This window comes from Poecilia latipinna, unplaced genomic scaffold (assembly GCF_001443285.1).
Source record: "Poecilia latipinna isolate Pla-1442-1.1 unplaced genomic scaffold, P_latipinna-1.0 Scaffold183, whole genome shotgun sequence".
NCBI lineage: Eukaryota > Metazoa > Chordata > Actinopteri > Cyprinodontiformes > Poeciliidae > Poecilia > Poecilia latipinna.
The window spans coordinates 150,311-173,295 of record NW_015112799.1 but is presented as its reverse complement, the minus strand read 5'-3'; the positions used below and the strand labels follow the sequence as shown (position 1 = coordinate 173,295).

General features: G+C 36.4%; 2 protein-coding genes across 3 annotated transcripts in view; one reads left to right on the top strand and one right to left on the bottom strand.

Annotated features, from left to right (window-relative positions):
* Positions 1 to 8,911, top strand: part of necab1 (N-terminal EF-hand calcium binding protein 1) — a 56,293-nt gene extending 47,382 nt beyond the window's left edge. The window contains exons 8-13 of the mRNA XM_015030465.1: positions 233 to 309; positions 1,345 to 1,392; positions 3,564 to 3,676; positions 5,835 to 5,912; positions 7,418 to 7,509; positions 8,269 to 8,911. Of these exons, the coding sequence (XP_014885951.1) occupies positions 233 to 309; positions 1,345 to 1,392; positions 3,564 to 3,676; positions 5,835 to 5,912; positions 7,418 to 7,509; positions 8,269 to 8,297 (437 nt within the window). The 3' untranslated portion in view covers positions 8,298 to 8,911. The remainder of the gene's footprint in view (positions 1 to 232; positions 310 to 1,344; positions 1,393 to 3,563; positions 3,677 to 5,834; positions 5,913 to 7,417; positions 7,510 to 8,268) is intronic.
* A 651-nt stretch (positions 8,912 to 9,562) lies between these two features.
* Positions 9,563 to 22,985, bottom strand: part of pip4p2 (phosphatidylinositol-4,5-bisphosphate 4-phosphatase 2) — a 19,869-nt gene continuing 6,446 nt past the window's right edge. The window contains exons 2-8 of one of the 2 annotated variants that reach the window (XM_015030463.1): positions 19,621 to 19,769; positions 18,443 to 18,549; positions 17,653 to 17,776; positions 15,282 to 15,356; positions 14,656 to 14,708; positions 11,984 to 12,074; positions 9,563 to 10,851 (exon numbers count right to left, since the gene is read on the bottom strand). In XM_015030463.1, the coding sequence (XP_014885949.1) occupies positions 10,708 to 10,851; positions 11,984 to 12,074; positions 14,656 to 14,708; positions 15,282 to 15,356; positions 17,653 to 17,776; positions 18,443 to 18,549; positions 19,621 to 19,769 (743 nt within the window). In that variant the 3' untranslated portion in view covers positions 9,563 to 10,707. The remainder of the gene's footprint in view (positions 10,852 to 11,983; positions 12,075 to 14,655; positions 14,709 to 15,281; positions 15,357 to 17,652; positions 17,777 to 18,442; positions 18,550 to 19,620; positions 19,770 to 22,985) is intronic. The other variant, XM_015030464.1, reaches the window with a different exon arrangement.

Below are 22,985 nucleotides of genomic sequence, written 5' to 3'. Positions count from 1 at the left end.
TCGGTGGGTGTTTGCCGCCCGACATGAAAGAAAACCCTGAAATGACCCCCGTGGCACAGTGCAGTCATTCATACCTGCATTCGCTTCCAGGGATCGATGGATGAAAATATTTTAAACAGACGCGATGCATGAAGCAGCTTTTATCTGTGCACCTTTGTTGTTTAAAATCCAGCTTCCTCTGTGTGTGTATATATATATAAAATATATATATATAATTCTGTCTCCCCCCCAGGTGTTTACGATGAAGATTGTCAGTGGACGGTTCAGGTCAACAGGCTGCAGAAGCTGATCGACCGTCTAGAACAAAAGGTTGCTTCGCCTTTTTTTCTTCGGCGTATTTTTTTTTTTTTTTTGGATTTCCCTTCTTACGCCTCATTTTGTGTCTCGTTTCTGCTGTTTGCCGTCAGCGATTCGGCCATCTGGTCTTTACGTTATCGCCTGAAATTGTGATGAGTAGGTTCACAACAATATCAGAGTGGCGAGCCACACCTGCCCACATTGGAAACGCGTACGCATATGCTCACACGGGAGAGAAAATCTGAACCTGAAAATGAAGCAATGCGTCGTAAACTGACATGATGTGAGGGAGGCATTTGATGAGACCTTTAAGCCAAGAAAACGGGGCTGTAAATATTGTATCAGAAGTAAAAAGAGACAGTAACAACGATTCTGACAACAAAAAAAAATCTGTATATTACACATGAAATCAGTTGCCCATAGCCTGTTTCAGAGGGTTCTGTACTATCCTGCAGGTCTACATAATTCCCCTTTTCAAAGCTCTTGATTGAAATAAATGGGTCATTATCAGGTTTCTGTAGAACATGCTGAGGAGGTAATTGAATCATTTGAATCTAGTTTGCTGGAGCAGGAAAACATGTAAAACATGCAGGACAGCAGGAGGACAAGGAGCTCATCACATAAAGTCAGAATACATTAAAATAAGGTTTAAAATAGACATTTTACAACTGTAAAATAATCCGTTCAATTGGACCTTTATGAGTTTTGAAGTATTTTTAAAACATTTAAAAGAGAAGTTTTAAATTTTTCCACATCTAGAAGGTGTCCCTATATATATGTATAGTATATTATGTAAATGGGTTGCAGTAATTATCCACAGTGGGATCTATAGCAGCTTTTTAATGATTATTTCATTTTTTTATGTGTGCGATCCACATTGACTTCTTTCTTCTTTCATGTTTAACTTCCTCCTTAGATGCTGTTTTTACATCTACGTTGTCTTTTTAGCTCGTGGTCTAAGATGTCCCCCAAAACTTGTAGTAGCAGTTTTGTAAACATCCAGGAAATGTAAACCCTCGTAATATCCGTGTACTTCCTCCTCTGCAGGAGATTCGCATGGAGCCCGTTGAGGAGGAGGTCTTGGAGAGCAAATCGGTTGGTTTATTGATTTTTATCCGCCTTTCACTATGCAGTGACCATGCTGTGTTTATTACTCCGCTGTCACACGGGGGGCTTGTACAGACCCAGAGGACACGCTGATAATGAAGACAGCAGTTGCCATAGAAACAGCAGCGCTTCCCCTCTTTTTATGCTTAGACTGTCTTCATCCTTAATCTGTGTGTCTAAGGTTTTATTTGGACGTGACAGGATGAGGATGTTTGAGGATGTTCAGGAATTATCAACCAGTCAAAACAATAGTTATTTTTCTTAAAAAGGAGTGTAAACAAAAAAACAAAAACAAAAAAAAAACAACAAAATATATAATCTTGTCTTGCAGCTATGTAGAGTTTGTTTTTCTAATGATGGTCACACTGATATGTGTTGATGTGCATTTCTGGTTGCGTATAGAGCATCGTTTCAAATCAAAGTTACTACAAGATTGTGCAAAGAGATTTTAAAATGAAAAAAAAAATGGATATCTTAAAATCCAACAAGCTTAAACCACAAAAGCAGATTGTCAAACCTGTCCCTGATGTTTTGTGTTGATTTATAAGGTTACTGTTTTGTTTGGATTTTACCGCGAAAAATCCCAAAAAAAACCTTATTTACATCTGTTGAACTTTTTCACATTTTGTCTTGTTGCAACTTTAAATTGAAATGTATTTTTATTGAAATTTTAAGTGACAAACCAAACCAAGTAGTTTAGTTTTAATTGTGGAGTAGAAGAAAAATCATGCATTATTTACTATATTGAGCCAATAAAATCTTTACAGTGGGTTACTCACCCTTTATTCTCATATCCATGGGTAAAACTTCGGCAGTTTGCACAATTTAACTGAATTAACATGTGAAAATGTTACTAATGGCAGATAACCAGATCTGAACACATAGCATGAAGCTATAGTGAAACACGGTAGCAGCAGCATCAGGCTGTGGGGAGGCATTTCCTCGGCAGGGACAGAGTTTAAGGGAAGGTGGATGGAGAGAGTACAGTACTGGAAAATCACAGGCTGCAAACTTTAGATTTGATCTATAATAATAAAAAAGTATTGTTCTCCTTCCACTTCACACTTCCCCACTACTTTGTGTAGGTATATCAGATAAAATCCTTGTAAAATGCCCTGAAGTTTGTGGTTGCACGTTGGAAAAGTTAAATGAAAGTAATAAGGCACAACAAGTAAGAATGTATTTACCCTAGAAATAATTGTGCAGCAGGAGTATTTGATTTATTTACCTCAAACAAGTCTTTTAAAACAAGAAGGGAAATAAAACAACAACCTGTAGGACAGAGAAAAAATGTGCATCCATAACCAGGAACAAACTAATTAGTTCATCACTACTTTTTGTTTGAAAAGGAGTAGGAAGAAGTGAACGCTTACTTAATCTTACCCTTATCTACATTTAATTAGATATATTACTAACTCAATTATTATCCAAAATGTAATAGTAATAAAAACCATGCTATAAAAAAGCCAACAGATGAATGATATTAATTAGACAAAATTATTGCAAACTAACTCAGAACAGACAAGAAAATTGACGGGTCACGACCACTGCAAATAACATCTGGACATACAGCTTCATATTACTGCAGTATAATAATCTATCTTAACCCCTGGATATGAATATAACATTTGTCATTGCTGCTTCAGTGCAGACGTCTGTATGAATGAATCAACATGTAACTGGCTTAACCGATAGCGACCAGCCTGACGTGTGACTGCTTTCTGTTTGACAACTTCAGATTCTGTGTGTGTGTGTGTGTGTGTGTGTTTCTTCCAAATTAGCAAGCAAACAGTAAAGATCCCAAAGGTTCAGTCCTGGTCACACACAGAAAAGCCCCCCTCATTAAGGCACACAGTGTATCTTATAGCCACCATTCACTCCCTGTTCTCTTCTGCCGCTGTGCCTGTCAAATCATCAGCCTCAGGAAATTATCAGCAAGCTCTCTGTTGTCACGATTAAACCAAGTTTTCCTCCGTTCTTCACACCACTTAGCCAGAGGATGAGCTCCAACACCCCTCTCCTTCTTATTGTCTGAGGAAAGAAAGTCAAAACCCACCTCTGTCTGTCCTTCAGAGCTGTGCTTCGTCATCTGAACAGGCTGATGATTTAACCGTACCAGAAGCAAGCTGACATTTTGAATGAGTGTGTTGTCTTCACAGCACATCCTAATAGTCCAGAGGCAGCTGTCAGTGCTGGAGGAGGAGCTGGAGGAGTTTCGATTGGCTCTCAGGCAGTACATGGATTGTGCCTGCGCCCAGACAGGATGCTTACAGTCAGTTCTTTCTGTTACACGTCCTCATTTGTTCCGTTCAGCTTGCATGTCGTGCTTCGTGTGTTTTTACTAATATAAGCTGTATTGTATTTGGATTTCATGTAGGGGTGCACCGATTGCAGTTTTCCAGCCGATCGCCAACTTGCCAATTCCAATTTTGGCTGATATCAGTTTTTTTTTTTTGTCTGAAATGTTGCTCAATATATCAAGAAAGTTGCTGAATTGGCAACGATGGGGTAACTATTGTTAACTGTAAATGTGCAGGCATGACCTGGTCAGCCGGTTTGACGGGAGAAAAGAAAAGCACAGAGCGTTGATTTTTAGATCTTCGCCAAGTTTGATGACGTTGAAGGATAAGATCAGCTTTACATGTAAAAATCAGCTGATCACCGATCTCCCAAAATTAAGCAAATCGGCACAGATAAATCGGCCGACCGATAAATCGATGCACCCCTAATTTTATGTGTAAAGTAGTGAAAAATGGAGTTTTACAAATGCCTCTGCCGCAGCTGAACATGTCAAAACTGAAGTTTTTACTGCAGTATCATTGGATGGAGGGTCTTGGCACAAATTTTCACTCATATTTGGATCACATTTTAACACGTGAATATGGTTTAGTCTCAACCTTCCTATAAAGCTATAAATCTGCAAATAATTATGTTATCAAAATTGTGTTTGGTGAATAATTATTTGAGTGGAAATCCAAGGAATGCGTTCCATCTGGTCAACAAAAGGTGACTTCTTTATAGCATCCGACTAAATGCACAACGTAGATGAATATTGGAGCAAGGCAGACCTCTGCCTTTGGAATAGGGAGGGTAGAATTATATTTTACTGACAGGTTTTGAATTCATAATGAATTTGAAAATGAGAACAGAATATTTGGGAAGCAGATTAACTATAGAAAAAAAGGGACCTGAGGAATGTGCCCTGGGGAACACCAGGAATCTGCTCAGCCTGAAGAGTTCGCCGGAAATTTCAAAGTTGTATGGAAAGTATTAATTTTTGAAGTGTCAGGTAAAGAAGAATAAGAAAAGATGAGCCTCTAGCAAGCAGCACTTGTTGTATGAAGAGAGTGAAAAAATAAATTAAAAGAAACTAATTACCAAGGTAATGAAGAACCTGTAAAACTTTAATCTTTTCTAATACCACAAGCACAGTGGTGACTAATTTAGAAGTTAAGTTGATGCTTTCCTCATTATTTTGTCACTTCAACACAGTTAACATGATAAATCTGCACATCTTAATGCTAAGATACTCAAAATAGCCCGACTTTAGAATATCGTAGCTGATTTTGACACTTAAATATTATTTTCTGAGTTGTTGCATCCTCAACCTAAAGTAAAAGAAAGCATCCTCATCTAATGCCATATCGGACTGGGGAAATGATTTAAGTAAGCGAATATCTGGCCTGCATCCTTCATCCATGCTAATGACTGAATATATGTTCAGGCATTAAAATGCCGCCGCAGTAAAATTAAAACTAACTTAAATTAAATCCTCCTTTCGAAGCAGTTTGAAGTGGTATCGTTCTTGACATGATTTCAGGATTACTACGCAGTTCACATCCAATTGAGAGTTTTTTATGATGATAATAAGCTTAATCTGAAATTCTGCCACATTAGGGAGAGAAAACGTGTCGCAGTCTTAGAATATTTGTCTCGCCTGTCATGTTTCGTTCTTGTTCTTCAGCTGAGCTTACCCTCAACATGCTGCGTCAGAGGGCTGGAGAGCGTGAACGTTTCCTTCGCCTTGTCCCCAAGAACGAAAATGTTTATCTTTGTGGCTTTGTGACTAAACATTTCTTCAACCTGAGTCAGTCCTAAGCTAACTGTCACTTTGGTTTTGGTCTCAAACCAGCAGCCTGAAGCAGAGTGTGACGTTTTGCACGCTTTATCACGTCGCTTTATTTAAATAGCATATTTTTCCATCTTGTTCCTCTGATTAAATGAAAATACTGCGCAAATGTTGCCAGACTATGATTGCATTTTACAATTTAATTGCGGTTATGATTGCGCTGTAAACACCACGTTGCTCGCGCACAGTGAGGATGCAGAAAACAATTTAGCAACACTGGCTCTGTTGGGGGACATGGTGCAGCAGCACTAATTAGCGGCTGCATGACTCGTCTTCCTCTCTTTTGTCTTTAACTCGGCAGCATCGCAGTTCAGCGGCTGGCGAATGAATCACGCTTCATTCTCTACGAGTTCTGGGAGCACAACAACGTGTGGAAGAAGTGAGTATCCGCGTGTGTGTGACCCGTGTGCGTCAGAGTTAACGCACCGTGGATCGATTCACATTAACTCTACATTATGCTCTCTTTTTTTTTTACTGCTTGGACTCATTGTCAGCGAAGGTTTGGTTGATGCTTGAACTTTAAAGATGATGAGGGAAAAACAAGAAAATGACTTTTTAACCCCTTCTGTGCTCATTTATTACTCTGTTTTTTTTTTCATATTTATTGGATAAATAGGATTAACAATTAATTTTTTAAATACAGCCTTATTCACCTTGTGCCACACATTAATACTCTCTATACGTTGTAAAGTGATCATACTTTTCTTTTTTAGTTTTTAGGTTGAGTCTTTAATTTGAATTCACAATAATGAAGTAAAAATAAGTCAATTATAGATAAATTATTAAAGGTTCAGAGGATGAGTTTATACATATCCTCATAGTATTTATTGACAACTCTTGTAAAGATGAATAAAAAAATATATATTTCAAACAAATTCCTTTGGATTAGAGTCTTGAATGCGATAGATGTTCCCAAAAGCCTTTGCAGTCATATATTTAGATTATGTCAGAGGCTCCAGGTTTCATGGATGTGTTGTTATTTTTAAAGAACTTTGAAGATTGTCTGTCTTTTTCAGACTATGTTGTTCAGAGTGCTGGATTCTGGCAGAAAATGTACGACTGAAGCGTTGAATATAATCTGATTTCTTCTTTAATTGCATGTTGGGGAATATTTTTGTTGCCGACAGATAAATTATCTCTCATGGTCAAAAACTGAAAAAAAAAAAAACAACTTTCCACTATATAATGTTTGTAAACTAAAATATATACTTTAATGTAAAGGATTTGCCTATTTTTCTTATTTTTATTTTTGAGAAGAATATTTCTCTTGCCTTTCTCTTTTTATTGCATTGTATTTTTATTTTTACCAGTTTTATGGCTGTAGATGCAAATACCAGTCTACAATGTAGTAAAGCCCAAAATTGCACATACCCCTTGGAGATTCAGTTTTAAAGTAATATTTTAATTTTACTAACCTTACTGACTGCAAGTCAAGTCAGAGTCAATCCCTCTGTAGGTAAAGATTAGTGTGATGGCACAGAGGCATTCTTAGCTGTAGATAACTGGTCAAATTGCGAGTGGAAAAATGCAAAGAGTTTATTAGCAACTGTAAGATCACTGTAATGCAAAAAAACCCACTATTTTTTTTCACCTGTCAGAGACAAACCTCTTGGTTGAATGAAAATAAAGACGCATCTGAATCTCCCAAGGTTTGCTTGATTTCAATCGACTCCTTTGAGTTACGTTACTGAGGGCTGGAGTCACTGTCTCTCATTTGAAACCTGCTTGTTTTCACCTTTGACCTTTGTTTGGTTCGTCCTTCCATCCTACGACGCTGAAGCCTACTTACCAAAGCTTTAACTGATAAACCACGATGACTTTGGATCACTGCACACAAACAGTGATCAGTTCCTCACGTCCCATGTCGTCTTCTCTGCTTTCCAGCCACCTGCAGACCAACTACAGTAAAACCTTCCAGAGGGGGAACGTAGACTTCCTGGAAACTCCCGAGAGCATCACCACCATGCTTGTTCCTGGTAAGGAAACACGTCCCTCATCCACAAACGTCTTCACATTTAATATTCTGTGAACAGAGAAATAAGTCAGGTTTTCCATCAGTTTTTGATAACATACACAAAATTAGAATATTGTCAGATTAGAAGCACCTTTTTAAAATAACAACCTTTAAGCAGGTTGTTATTTATAACAGTCTTCAATAAACTCATATTTCTGTTTTAAACATTTTAATGGTCACATTTTAATCTTAAATGTTATGTTTTCTTTAGCTGCCATCAAATAAAGTCCCTTGAACACAAATCTGGTCCGCCATAACTTTTTATTTGGCCCTTTAAACTCCAAATTACACCAACAAGTTTTTTCAGTTTTTCACAAATCTGCAAAATTTACACAAATCTACACATTGTTTTATAATCTTACTGCAATTTCTTCTCAAATTTGGTCAAATACATTGAATTTAAGTGGCTGCTGCGTCAGCCTTACTTAATGTCAAGCTAAAGTCCGTAATAAAAAGTCACATTTAACATCATACATTAGCGCAAATATTAAAATTCCTTACATACGTTTCTAAATTGGCGCCACAAAATCTGTAATTTTGATAGCAAAAAACACTAAGTGGCAAAATCCTAGAGGAACAGCTATTTATTGACATTTTATCAATTTTATTGGTTTTAACAATATCTTGTGGCCCTTCAAAAAAAAGAAATTCAGATTTTTGATATGGCCCAAAATGAAAATGAGTTCTAATAGATTGTATATCATCTGTGTCTCACCTGCAGCTTCTTGGTGGGTCCTCAACAACAACTGAAGATTTCCCACCACCATCTGCTGATCGTCACCAGAGGGTGTGAGGAGCAAACAGACACCTGTCAACACATCACCAGTCCACAGAAACGCCTCACTCTCCTTGAAGCAACATTACTTGTGAAGCCATGGTGATTAGTGTTTATGACTTTCCATGTTCCTTCATAGTTCAGTGGTAGCTCCAGTAGCTCATGTGTGTCTGTTTGCACTCATTCATGAAGAAGCTCTTTAACCCCCAACAGCTGTGAGCTCATCAGTGACCCATCTGATGGTCCGACATCGTCACCGTGGTCGCCGTGACGCCGCCCAGCGTAGAGCCGAAATGTTTGTGTTTTTGTCTCGTTAGATATCTCTTTGAGGACATTGGGCTAATCACGTTCTGGTTTTAGGAATACATTCATAATTAGGTTTAGTCTGAATTTAGACTTTTGTTCATATTATTATTATTGTTGTTTGCTTTAAATGAGTGTGTGAAAGAGACAGGAAATGAATATCTTAGAGAGACATTGTATCAATTGTAGCAGCTCCTGGGAGCTCATTAAATCATATTTCTGTCATTTCTGTCTTAAATGTATTGAACTGAGACAAAGTCTCTAATAAAGATGATATTGTTGTGTATGCTGTGTGCATTTCTTGGGGTTTTTGTTAGTTGGAAAAAAAGAGTAGTTAGTTGAAACAATTAAATAAATGTCTATTACATGGATAGTTCATGGTTGGTCAACATACTAGTAAAACATGCATAAAGAACTAGTATAAAAAACCTAATATTATGAATAAATAGTGTATACATATATACATGCATATGCTCTTTGTTCTCTAATGTTCTCTAACAAACTTCCGTGGCCGTCACAGAACACCTGGACTTAGTATTGAATAAGACAGGTGGACATATTTTTTATTTTATTTTATTTTTTTAATTAGGTTACTTCTAAAGAGATTTTGTTTGGGAGAAGCCAAACTTTCAAGATTCACCGTGAATCATAACTTAAACAGAGTCAAGGCATAATTTTTGCATGGCATTCGCCGCATTTCAGGATATGTTTGTGATGATCGACTTAAACTGGAAGCATAGCTCTGTTAATGTTAATATTTACAAGCAGCGCCACCGTGTGGAAATTTAGCAGTACTGCAGCTTTAATAAAGAGGAACGGAAATATCATTGGCATATGCCAGCCTTACTCAGCCTGATAAAATGTCAAAAAAAAAAAAAAATGTAGTTCATATTTCAGACTTCTAACACCTTTCAAGAAAAACACAGACAAGTAGATACTTTTAACATTTTATTGATAAATTATTTGTTTTTAAAAAGACTCATGAAGCATCTTTTCCTTCCGCCCGACTTTGCTCACCTTTACTGAAATCAAACTATGTACAAGATATTTTCAAAATTTTGCCTACTTCGTCATCGTCACATTCAAAACAAGGTTCAAACTGTGCCCGCCGCTCGAGATAAAGAGATGGGATGTAGCACAGAGTTCACAGGAGGTCGGAGAGCAGCGATCTAAGTGGAGGAAGGACGGTTTACATTCGAACGCACAGGCAGTGGAGCAAAAACAGGAACTTCACAGCCATGATCTACCTCTGAAACGGAGCAAGACGCCACCTCAGCGACAGGAAGGAGGCAACATGCATGTTTTTTGGGATTAATTTGAGAATAGTAGAGCAGTTTACAAGACTGTTTCAGAAAATGACCCGGAGAGGATATTGCTTTAATATGGTTTTAACAGCTGCAGGCACAGAACAAAAATAACATCTCAATAAAAATGTATTTATCTGACACTTTTCAAGACTAATACTGGGCAGCAAAGTTGGCACGCATGGGTAAATAATGACAATCATGTTTAAAAGTCAATCATTTTCTGAATTAAAGAAACGTAATACTACGTCAGAGTGGTTGCAATAGAGTATGAGTGTGCAACTATCAGTAGCTGGATTTTACTAGCAGCAAAACAATTTTATTTGCATAAAATATGAAGTGCAAAAGGGAGGGGGGTGTCTCATTTGGATCTGGCTATAAAAATGAAGACTGCTTCTTGCTGACAAAGAAAGGTTCAAAACTGTTCAATTTAACCAGAGTTTTGAACTATGAAACAAGTATTCTTTCAAACATCTGGAAAAATCCAGATTTAAAGTTTTCCCACTCTTGGTTATCCGCATGTCTTGGTCAGGGTTTGAACATGTACCAGCTTTGGTCAGACAGCAGGATCAAAAACCTTCCCACCATAAACGACGAGACACATCCCCCCCATGCCCCCCCGAATATGTTTCTCCAAGCAAACACTCCTTCACACTTTGCTTCTGCACTCAACCTGGCTGCTCTAACATCTGAAGAATATGGAGAGGAAAAAATAAAATAAAATAAAAGAGGAATTTGCACTTTCGGCCACGCCTGGCTTCGCTGAGCTGCTCCCGGTCTAGGCGAAGCTGTTTTCTGGGTAGCTGACTTTGATGGCCCCCCAGTAGCAGGCTCGTATCAGACATATGAGACCCAACAGGTAGGCGAACGCCCAGGACACGTAGGTGGCGTTGTAACGTCTGGCAAAGTCCCGGGTACCGACCTGTTGGAACACAAGAAAACAACAAATTACACATAAAAGATATAAAAAAAACATTTTTATTACAAACCAACAAAATTAGTACATTACTGTTAAGTGCATGAATCAACAGAATCACCTTAGCTGGAGTTACAGCTGCAAACCCACTCTCTCTATTACCTAAATCTTTCCCCATCCTTCGTTACAAACTATTTCAAGCTCAGTCAGATACACTGGAAAAAACCCAAAATCTTCCAATGCAAATATCTTAGTACACTTGAAATAAGGCAAAACTAACTTACAAGTAACTTTTAGGCAAGATATAAGAGCTTGTTTAAGCTAATTTCTTAATACTGTTATAATAAATTAGTTAGTAGTTCCACTGGTAGATTATTTCACTTGGAACAAAACATTTTTCCTTTGCTATAAGTGAAATAACCTGCTAGTGGAAGAAGGACATTTTCAGCAATATTAAAGAATTGCTGACTTAAAACAAGTTTGTTTAAAAGTAACTTGTAAGTTAGTTCTGATTTATTTCAAGTGGACTAAGATATTGCACCAGAAACTAGACCAAAAGTACTTGGTAAGATTTTGTGTTTATGCAGTGCTGGATCTGTGAACATTAATGTCATTTGTCCTCTCAAAACACTGATATCTGTCCTTCTATGGCAACCAACATGCAGATCTGGAAAACATGAAGAGACCACTGCACTGAACCCCATTGGAAACCTCATGGTTATTCCGCCAAATATTGATCTCTGAACTCTTCCTGAGTTGAAACATTAGTATTGCTGTTTCAAAATTAATATGAACTTCTTTTCTTTGCATTATTTGAGGTCTGAAAGCACTGCATTGTTTTTGTTATTTTGACCATTTCTTATTTTCTGCTAATAAATACGAAATGTTTGCTTGGAATTTCAGAGACATGTTGTCAGTAGTTTTGTAGAATAAAAGAACAATGTTCAATTTACTCAAACATTTTCCTATAAAGAGTAAAATCAGAGAAACTGATCAAATTAAGTGGTGTCTTAATTTTTTCCAGAGCTGTATATAGAGTGCTTCTAGTTATTTTTCTACTATGAAAAGTGCGTTTTTGTCACTGCATATTGCAAAAAATACAACAACAACAACAATGAAAAGAGCAGGACATACTTACTGTTAAACCCACTCCAATGAAAATGCAGATCATTCCTATAGTTATATAAGCACAACAGCGCCTCCTAGGGAGAGCGCTGCCAACAGACGATCTGCAGGAAGCAAAGTAGAAAACAGAGTCAGCATGAGAAAAGTCTGATTAAAAATAAAGAGGTTCATTTTATTTATGAGAAAACTCCTATGAATAAAGGATTAGAACAAAAAACTGGAAAATATTCATGTTATTATGCGACTGAACCAAACATCAGCATCCCGGTGATCATGTGAGAAAAAGAAAATCCTTTTTGCACATGAGAACTGTCACATGCGCAGCATAAACGAGCAGATATCAACCAGACCCAATGCAAGCACAAATAAGAGGAGTCAACTGGCCTCAAGCAGCAGACTGGCATCCTGTTTTGTCCTTGCATCATTCTAACTTTCCTTTCCTCCCCTTCTCTTCGCTCACATGCCCCTCATGTGACTGGACTGGAGCATTCTTGAAGGATCGCTGAAATTTCAGATCGCCTAGGGGGGCTGATCACCTGACTTCTAGCCTTCAACCTGCTTTTAAACCTCGCCACATTACGTCTCCAGTTCATCGTCCAGCTTTCTGCTTTCTTTCTAGATCCTCTAAATAAAAGAACAACTGGAATCCCCCTCCCCACCATTTCCAGCCAGACAATCTGAAAGTAAAATGTGGGAACAGACAGTAAATGACTTAATGACGGTGAGCGTAACTAAGGAACTTCAGCTTTAAAACGATGCAGCATCTTAAATTCCACTTTCCTTTTTACCATGTTTGATTCTTGTAACTGTTTTAATTTTGATCTTTTTTTTTTTTTTTGCTCAAAAATCTTGCATTTGAGAATATTTTTTGTAGAAAAAAAACCAGATTAGTTTAAGCAAATGTAAACAGGACAATATTAGTTATTTTTTAACTTACTCTAAACTGATTATACGGATTATATGCTAGACTACATTAAAATATCTCATTTAAATCAGATTTCCTACCAGTTTCTGAAAATGTTGCAAAATCTAACAAAAAACGTGATTAAAATATTAAGAAAATTATTATTTTTAAGTTCCTATCAGAACTGATGGGAAAATATCTATTTGGATTTTTCCACAAAACGTTACGATTAGTCCGAGTGTAAAAACCAACAACATGTTGCAGTAAAGTCTGGACTTGTTATTTTTATCTCTACTGGCTCACTTCTTCTTTTTATCAACATTTAGAGGCCCGCGGCTGCAGAAATGAGACCAACATGCTTTCTCACCTTTAATTCTCAAAACAGTTCAGCATCCAGACAATTATTAACATCTGTTAAAGATTTGCGTGCATCTCAGCCAGAAAGAAAGTCTTTGAAAAGCATATTTATGTAACAATATTCAGGACAAACTAGATTAAAGATTCCTTAAAAGTGAATGTCCTTAAAGGTTTTATTACTAGTCCCAGCTACCTCTCTAGAAACCTGACATTATGTAAAAAATACAGAAAAAATACCAAAAAAAAACCCCAAAAAAGATGCAGTGTTTTGTTTTTCCACAAACAATCAAACTGCATTGGGCAAGAAGCTCCAAAGCAGTTCCTTATCATTTCTCTCAACAAACACCACTGATTGCTCCAACACCACTTCTTCATCTTGTGACCAGCCAACCTTACTACCACCACATGCGAGTCCGCCCTTTATAATTCCTGTCACACGTCTAGATTAGCTTCCCCTTCTCTGCAAATCCAGACCTCTAAAGAATCCGACTGCAGCAGGTTTACCCTTTAAGAAAGCGTTTGATTACAGCGCCAAAGAAATGTGGCGCTCACATTTATGTCCGGGAATTTTATGTCTACATAAAGTTTTCTGACAAAACCAAATTCTGTGCAAGCTAATACATTTCCTCAACAATTTGGAGCTAAAGAAATATGTTGTTATGTTTGTATTTTTTCTTTAAAAAGAAGAAATCCTTCAAGTTGAGAGTGAACTAAATGAATCCAACATGGTTGCCTTAAATGCAAAGTGTGACAGCTGAGACTTAAAAAAATTATTTTTTTGGCTTGTCTGTTTAAATCTCTTTACATCACATGAACACCCTTTAGGAGCTACTATTAAAACGCATTAAACATTAAAAACCTTGAACATGCTAATGTTCAAGCATGTTTGCTAACTGGGTATTGGGAAATGTGTTGGCATATATATATGCTATTGCTCCAACATGCTAACAAACATTCAACATGGTAAAAATAGCAATTGCAACATGTTTAACAACATCTTTAACACGTTTATATGCAAAGAAGTTTGATCATTTTCAGCAATTGCGAACATGTTAGCATAATTACCTTAGCAACATTTACTAATGTCAGCTAGTATATTTACTAATGTTGAAGCCAATCAGATTATTCGGTCATTTTCAAACAGATTTTTTTAAAAGATTAGAATATTTGGTAAAATTAATGTTTGGATATGAGCAAACATGTTGGTATTAAATCATAATTAAGTTAGCAATGTTTGCTAATGTTCCCCAATATGTTTAAACATTCACAAACATGTCAGCAACTACACCTGGGCTTTAATAAACACATTAGCATATTTTCCAACATTTTAAGACATTAAACATTTTGCAAAACATGTGCGCATCGGAAAACAGGAATTGTAAAGAAATGTGTCCTGATCATTGTACATATTCCAGCAGACTCACATTTTTTTGCAGTGGGGACACTTGGCTAGCGTGTTAAATCGAAGCTCCATCCACTGTGGAGACAAAATAAAAACAGTTGTTTAATTTGAGCTTTAAAGGATATGTAAAGACACTACAATGCTACTCTTGTTTTAGACACAAATCAGCACAAATCTTCCTGGGACTGATTTCAAATGATCTGTTTTGAAGGTTTGCAACTATTTATTGTTAAAGTTAGCACCTCAAATAATTCAGATTTAATTTATGTAGCTGTGTATTAGTTGAGATTTTATCTGGGACCTTTAAAAGTAGAAATAAAATCATTAATAACAGCCTGGAGCATAATAATGGAACATAATTAACCTGTTAACAGATGTGCAACGTTTACCTCTTAGACATGCGGCTTCAGTGAAAGAATGACATTTATTTAAAAAAAAATTATTTTCATTAGTGTAAGCAGCAATTTTCAACGGAGGTTGAGAAATTTCTGCATTTACACATCAACCTTATTTCTTTTTTAAATTAATAATTTCTCTGGAAGCCACATGTGCACAGAGTGGTATTGTGAGCGTGAAGAAAGCCACAGACTGAAACAGATGTTAGGCTGTTGTTAATATGTCCACAGGTAAGATCAGGTCTTTTTCAACCTCTTGCTGTGCTGGAGGAGAGCCGTCGCTGGGGAGACCAGACATCGGCTGAGATGACCTGGCGTCCTCGCTGCCCTACAGGCCGCAGGTGACAATGCGCAGACGTTAAGAAATATGCATCTATGAAATGGTGGCCTTGTATCTGCACATTTTTGTGACAAAGTTAATGAAAGTGAGCATAGACTACCGTATTTTTCGGACTATAAGCCGCTACTTTTTCCCCACGCTTTGAAGCCCGGTGCGGCTTTTCTGTGTATTTTTTCTTCAACCACCAGGGGGCTCTTTAGCAGGAAGTGAATCATTGGAAGTCAAAATTGGAAATCAAAGAAGAAAGTGCTAATTTTCATTTAGAGCAAGCGTATGTTAGCAGCAGGCACGACGGAGAAATTTCTTCAAACTCATATGATGCAGCTTTTTAGTTGAAGGAGACAGAGGGCTGCGGCCTTGATAATTCCAGCAGGATTATTAGGACCCAGTCCTCTGCTGCCCTCTGCTGGGTCCTTATGGAAAACAGAGAGCGGTGGAGATACCAGCGGCTTATGGCCCGGTGTGGCTTGTATGTGTAGGTTTCCAGTTTTTTTTTTGTTTGTTTGTTTTGTTTTTTATTTTTATTTCTTTTTTTTTTTTTTTTTCAAAAAAATATGTAGTTGCGGCTTATAGTATGGTGCGCTCTATAGTCCGGAAAATACGGTAAATAAAGTTGTATAGTAGTGAGAACTACTATACAAAAATAAAGTTTTGTGTGGCTTCTAGTCGGAGACGTAGAGGACAAATAAAACACTGAGATCACTTGAAAAAGTAAAATACCCCAATCTTGCTTTTATAACTATTTTAAAAGTCATTAGTTTTCCACTGATAAATAAGTTGGTTCTACTGTAGTGTAGACATAAAAAAGCACAAGCTTTACATGACAAACATTTTCCATATTTAAAAATGACGTTTATCCTGCACAATTTGAGGGGAAAATATAAAACATAAGAATAGTCAAAGCTATTAAAGCTAGAATTTTGAGAGAGTCCTTCTGGTTTAGTTTCAGTACTCAGGAGTTCACGCCAGGCAGTCATTTAATGATTAACTGTAAATAAAGTTCAGTTGTCCAAGTTGGATTTTCCTGACATTTGCAGCTTCTAGATAAAACCGTAGTTTGCTGTAGTAGATTACAAATGAATCAAAATGATTTCATTTTACAAACATATCAGCATAGAGAAGGAAACAATAAATGCATAGAATGATATATTGTTTATATCATGGGCTATTAAGAAAAGCCACCATGAATAAAATAAAAATTAGACGAGGGCTGGCAGCTAAACGATAAAGGAGTTTAGTTAGCTTGATATACATAATCATTTTCTGATGAAAAACACATGGATCTGTTCTATTTCACATATACACATATCTATAATGAAGATTTCTGCATTTTCTGGCACTTTGAATAGCCTACTCAATATTAAACTATAATAATGATTGGGTTTCATTATCTGTATGACTTAAAAATTATGGAATAATGTGAGTGTTGGTGTCTAGGAAGCTGTAAAATTTCTAAGGTTGCATTTACCTCTGGAAATCTCTCAAACATCAAAGCTAACAGTGAGTTTAACACAAAGTTTAACTTTGATGAAGCAAAGGCAAACGTAAAAGGCATCATCACTTAATCAATCAATCAATGTAAAGAAACTTTTTCAGAAATTCTTAAATTCTCAATATTAAAAAGGCCTTGGAAAAGTTAATAAAGTTCAGAAACTTTGACATTTCTCTATGCTGAAAATGAAAAATGAAGTATGATACCTGAATGGATTACACTTTGAAAATGTGGGGAAATGTTTTCCGTTTTCCACCTTCTGACCTCACAGGTCACCAGAAGGAATCCGGCATCCACAGTGAAACAAAGTGGTGGCAGCATCATGATGTGGGTGTTCTCCATTTTAAATGGAGCTAAGGTTTTTATCAAGTGTAAAGAAAGGCTGAAGATTCAGTCAGATTTTATACGTCATCTTCATGTGGAGTGAAATCATTTGGATTTCAGCAGAGCCAAAACTTAATTCTCAATAGATGACATGAGATGCTTTTACAATGTAACAGATACTCAAGATAAAATAATGTGAGGGATTCTAAAAATCTCCCACCAGAGAAGACTGAATGGGATAATTATTCAAAACGTGCTGTGATAAAAAAATTTACGACTTTTTTTATGCTGCTTAATTTCCTCCAAGCAGATTTATTTTTCAGACAAATTGCTCAGGATACAATCAAAAGCATAAGCCAATGTGCAACGAGGCTGTCGAAATGACGTCTATGCACAACAGTAACAGCAGCAGAACAACTTTAACGTATCTGCAGCCAACTGGGCGTGTTTGTCTGTGGGTTTCCGTACCAGGAAGGTGTTTCCACAGTGACCACACACCACCCTCATCCCCTCGGGTTGGATGGGCAGCGCCGGCTGCGCGGGCTGCTCTTCGGGGATCACCATCACCGGGCTCAGGTTGATGATGCGTCTGCTGCAAAAAAAAAGAAAAAAAAAAAAAGGAGCAGTCGCAAAAGTTCAGGATTCAAGAATGTCAATAAATGTAAAAACACCTAAACAAACACATAGCTGAACACTATTATGTACTTTTGTTATTGCTCAAGTAAAAGTAAACTCTTCAACTTAACATTGTTATGAATGAAATAAATATTGATATTTTGATTAAATATATCACATTTTATGTTTTAAGCACTTATTAATATATTGAATTGTGGGTGAATTCCTGTTACTATCTGCTGCTGCTGCAGGTTTTTGCAACAACCACCAGCAGTTTAAACAAACGTTTTGAAAATAAAAATGCAGACAGCAGCATAATCTCATTATTCCATACAGGGTTCACTTTCTAAATAACAATATGGTTTCATAGTACATCAGTTCAAACATCTTTTCTTGCAGGAAAATAAAAATTATGCTAACCCTGCTCATTAAAAAAAAAAAAAAAACAATGCCTGTTCCTTAATGTCTTTGTAAATATAGAAACAATAAATATAATTTCTCATGTCTACTTTTTTTTTGTCTACCAGAAAGTTATTTATTACCAAAATGTTTTTTTTTCCTCCCTCTGTATTAGATAATAACAAATAGGCAGGTAATGATCCCATTAGCAAATGAGGTGAAATTAAATGAATCTGTTGCTAACCAGTTTGGTCGAGGACATCCTATCCTCCTGGATGTGTCTTTACAGATCAGCAGGCAGTTACAGGGACACCTCACATACTTCTTCCCTGTAGGGGGGTTCTTGATGGGCTTAGCGAGAACAAACACACATAAACAGCTCATAAACACACAGATACTGATTTTTTTTTTTCAGATATGAAGGCTGAATTTATCCTGAAGTTCGTTTAAGAAAAACATGTTTACTTTCTACATGTCAAATCAAACCATCGTGTTTGATTTACCGTTTCTTATTTGCTCAGTGACAGACAGCAAAGGAACAGTTTCACTTCATATTAGCATTGCATTGTGATGGTTTTAATCAAACTTTATAGTGACAAATTTACTTTCGCTTCTTTATTTCTGCTTCCTGATGAGCTTTTGTTATTAGTCAGTTCTCAGCAGACTGAAGGAATGTGGAATAAGTGTAGTCTGCACTTTAATCCCTACAGAAGTAAAATTAATGCAGCTCATACCCATTTTATTACATCACAACCACAGACTCAGACATACCATATATATTTGAACCTCCTTTATCCAACAGACTTTTAAAAAAATCCCTTTATTAGTAAAACGAGTCCACCTTTACATGATTTATTGCCAGCATGAGTACAGATGCTTTGTGAAGGGCTCAGATGTTTTTAAGAAAACATAAAGACCAAAGAATGCTCCCGATATGTCAGAGAGAAAGTTGTGCAGAAATTCAAAAAGGTAAAAAAAAAAAAGTAAAAAAAGACACGCTTGTTTTTTTTTTTTTTAATTGAGAGTATCAATAAGTTTGAAAATATGATTAAATGAAGTTACTGTGTTCAGTTTAGTGATACAAATCATACTTTATGTGACTGGTGTCCTAAAGAGACGTTACTTTTTTTTCTCCCATGAGGTCTGACTGCTGTGTGATGCAGTCACAGCCATACATCTACCCAAAAAGAAGCAAAAAAAAAATAAAAATACGTTTTTATTGTCACTTTTTATCATTATCACAACAGTAGCACAAAATATCATGAATATCACTTTAAGTCACAATTTCAGCAGCTGGATTTGCACAGCAGTTAGCGTAACTCCACCAAAATCTCTTTTCATAAAGAGTCGACTTAGAGAGAGGTAAATAAACGTTCCCGCCACACTTTTCAGATTTTCACTCCATCTCCTCCCTCGGCTCACCGTTGCTTCGTTGCAGACCGTGCACTTCACGACGTGCTGGTGCAGCTTCCCGTCCAGATTGATGATGGACTGGCAGACGCGGCAGCTGATGACGGGCACGCCGCCGGCGTCGGGGCTGGCGATGGCTGTGTAAGGAGGAGGTAGTTCGGCTTTCAGAGAGAGAGGAGGACAAGGAGGACACACACAACCCAGCTGTTAGTGGCATGCATCTGACACACACAGCAGCAGCATCATCAACTATCTGACTCCCTCCGAACTCAGATTTCAGAGAAGTTTAATAAAAAGTTTGTGGGTTTTGATGTTAGGAGAACTGAGTGGAGAATTGTGGTTTTTTTAAGTTTATCGTAGAGGTTTATAAAGCTTTTTTTTTTTTATCTGCTGTTTGAACTCATTTATAATTGAACTGTTTGAGAAAATGGCCCTTTAATTTTAGGATAGAAATCTGATCTGATTCATTCAGATCAGATTTCAGTTCATTTTAGCTTAGAAAGCTTTTCATGTAAACAATTCAATCAATATTAGTCCGTACTAACTAATCCTGCTAATATAAAAATTGTGAAATGTGTCAAATTAAAGGAGCAGAAGCCTTTCTAGAATAAGCTACCAACTTATTTGAAAATGTCAAAAACGCATTTTTGATTGTTCAAACTTCTGAAATGAAATGGGAGAGTCTGCTTTTTTGTGACTGTATTTTTAACAATATTATTTTAAAATAAAGATTTTCACTGGGTGGTTATAGAAATAAGACTAAAATGTACAAAAGACAGTGTTTTTCACCTTTTGTGACAGTTTCCTTTCTACAAATATGAAAATATCAATCCTTAGTGAACTGATTGTCAAAACCAGAGAGTGACAGATGAAGGCCTTACAGTTCTGATTCCTGTTTGCAGTTTCCTTTTGGGGTCTGAAATCCGACTCAGATTTTTGATCAATTCTCTTTTTTGAGGACTAAAACACATTTGCACTCTTCTATTTACATCCTTATCTTTAACAGGTTTTTAATTTAACAAAAAAAAAGGAGGAATCGCAAGATGAATACAATTTATCCACATAAGTGTTTAACTTTTATCTGATGTTTTAATTCAAAGAAAAATCATCCAAGTGCACGATGCTGGTTGATGTCACAGTAACTCTTCTTTTTAATCCAAATGGCAAACATGATCAAATCAAAATTAAACTGGCCATATTCATCTTTACTCAAAGGTATATATTTGTTTTTGTCTTAATGTTTATAAAACAAATTACAAACATAAGTGCACATGTGCAAAACCCCAAATCACTCAAACCTCTCTTTGCACCATCTAAACATTACTTGTGCAACACTGTAATTGTGTCCATTTATTGTCCATAAGAAAAAAAAACAATTAAAATAAAATAACATATGCTCATATTTCCTGAGAAGCGTCCCCTGCGTGTTTCGTCCTCGTCTTCAGCAGGTAAATGGATTCTGACACTTGGCTCCCAGTCAGTTACAACCACAGGGACAGATGGGACTCCCTGCCAACATTTAAATAATCCTGGCTAGAATTACAACTAGAGCAGGCCACAGACAAGGCACTCCTAGGTAGTGCAGACATGCTCATTTGTAAAAAAAAAAAAAAAAGAAAAAGAAAAAAAATCCCTGCAAAATACTCCAACAGGACCTGCTGTGCAATAATACAGATTTAAAAACTGACTAAGATCCAAGATGATTCCTTCTCTTTCTGTCTCATCTGTCTCAGTTCGGGCCTGATTTTGCTTCCACCTCTCCCTCTTGGTATTTTTGCACAGATATGGTGCTAATGCATGTCTGAAAGTGAATCCACCCATTATGGATTTCCTCTCTGTGTGTCCTCTGAGCCAGAAGTAAGACAAGAAGACAACCCATTAGAACCACAGGCAGCATTACCACAACATGCAACCCACATCACCCCGTTTAAAGGCCCCAGCCTTTATTATAGTAAGACTTAAAGTTTGTGGCAAAACAATATAGATAAAACACCTGGCGTCCACCAAAAAAAACTAAGGCTGTAAAAAGATTTTTTTATTTTTTTAAATTTATATAATATTGTAAAAACAAGTTGTATATTATGGCCTCAAATTGCTTCAAAAGGTATAATTGTGATTATGCTAATTATTTTAGCATAATTAGCATTTCCAGGTTTGTCTTAAATGGAAGCAATACAGTGAGGATAGAGTGTGGCTAAAATTAATTTGCAGTATTTTACAGAGTGTCTGACTAGAAGACTGATTTTTCCTGGTCAGTGAACACATCACACCCAAACGCTAACAGGCTCTGCCAGCTGCACCGCTCTTCAGTATGGAAGTTTCGAATGAGGACAGATAACTCAAAATAACCTGTTTTTAGTATCACTGAGGCAAAAGAGGCACAGAGATGCAACAAGCTACAGAAAAATGTGTTTCTTTGGTGGCATCTCTACAAGAGAGAGCAAGGCTTCAGTAAGTGTTGGTTATTTTATTCACTTGCCATTTTGTACTCAAACTTTTTGAGTATAAAATTACTCCATTTGCAAAATATCGTCAACTCATTCCTGCCTAAAGAACATTTAGTTGGGCTAAATGTTCAGCTGGTAACAAGGAGACTAAACGTGTGACATCAACGCTGAAAACAAGTAAAAATAAACCCAAAAATCATTCATACACAACAAGAGTTTTATTCAGAGCAATCTCCTAGTTTGGTCAGCATGTTTCTACAGATTGGAAGTAATATCAACATTTTGGAGTGACTCAGGGAGGATCCCAACTTAAATCTAACCGAGACGAGCCAAAGAGTAGAGTGATTGCAGGAAGACCTTACAACCACAAAGACCAAGAGCTCGTCATCCAAACACTGATGGACACATCAAAAGCTGTACAGAAATAATAGGAAAACTCACTGCTGTAATCACAGATTTCCAATTGATTATTAAGAAGTTTATAAGTGTTATTTAATGTTTATTTTTTAAGCAAAAAGACTAAAAAAGAAAAGAATTCCCAAACTTTTTTCTGCTTTGACTTTCTTTTAATATTTTTATAATAATAATAATAATAATAATAATAATAATACATTTTATTAATAATGCCATTTATATCTCAAATTCAGATCCCTCTTTTTGACATACATTTCCTATCAGAAACAAACTTTTTGGTAAAATGATAATTATTTTCAAATCTAACAGGAGTATTTTAGTGTTCAGTAGTATGTATTGCACAAAATATGAAGCAACACTAAAGTCTGATTGACTTTCCATTCAGCGGAGAAGTAACAATTTTTATTATTATTATTATTATTATTATTATTACTACTATTTTTTGTATTTTTTTTTTTTTTTTTTGGATTTGACCTGACTCTTTTTGGCTTTTTTTCAAAATTTAAAAAAAGTTCA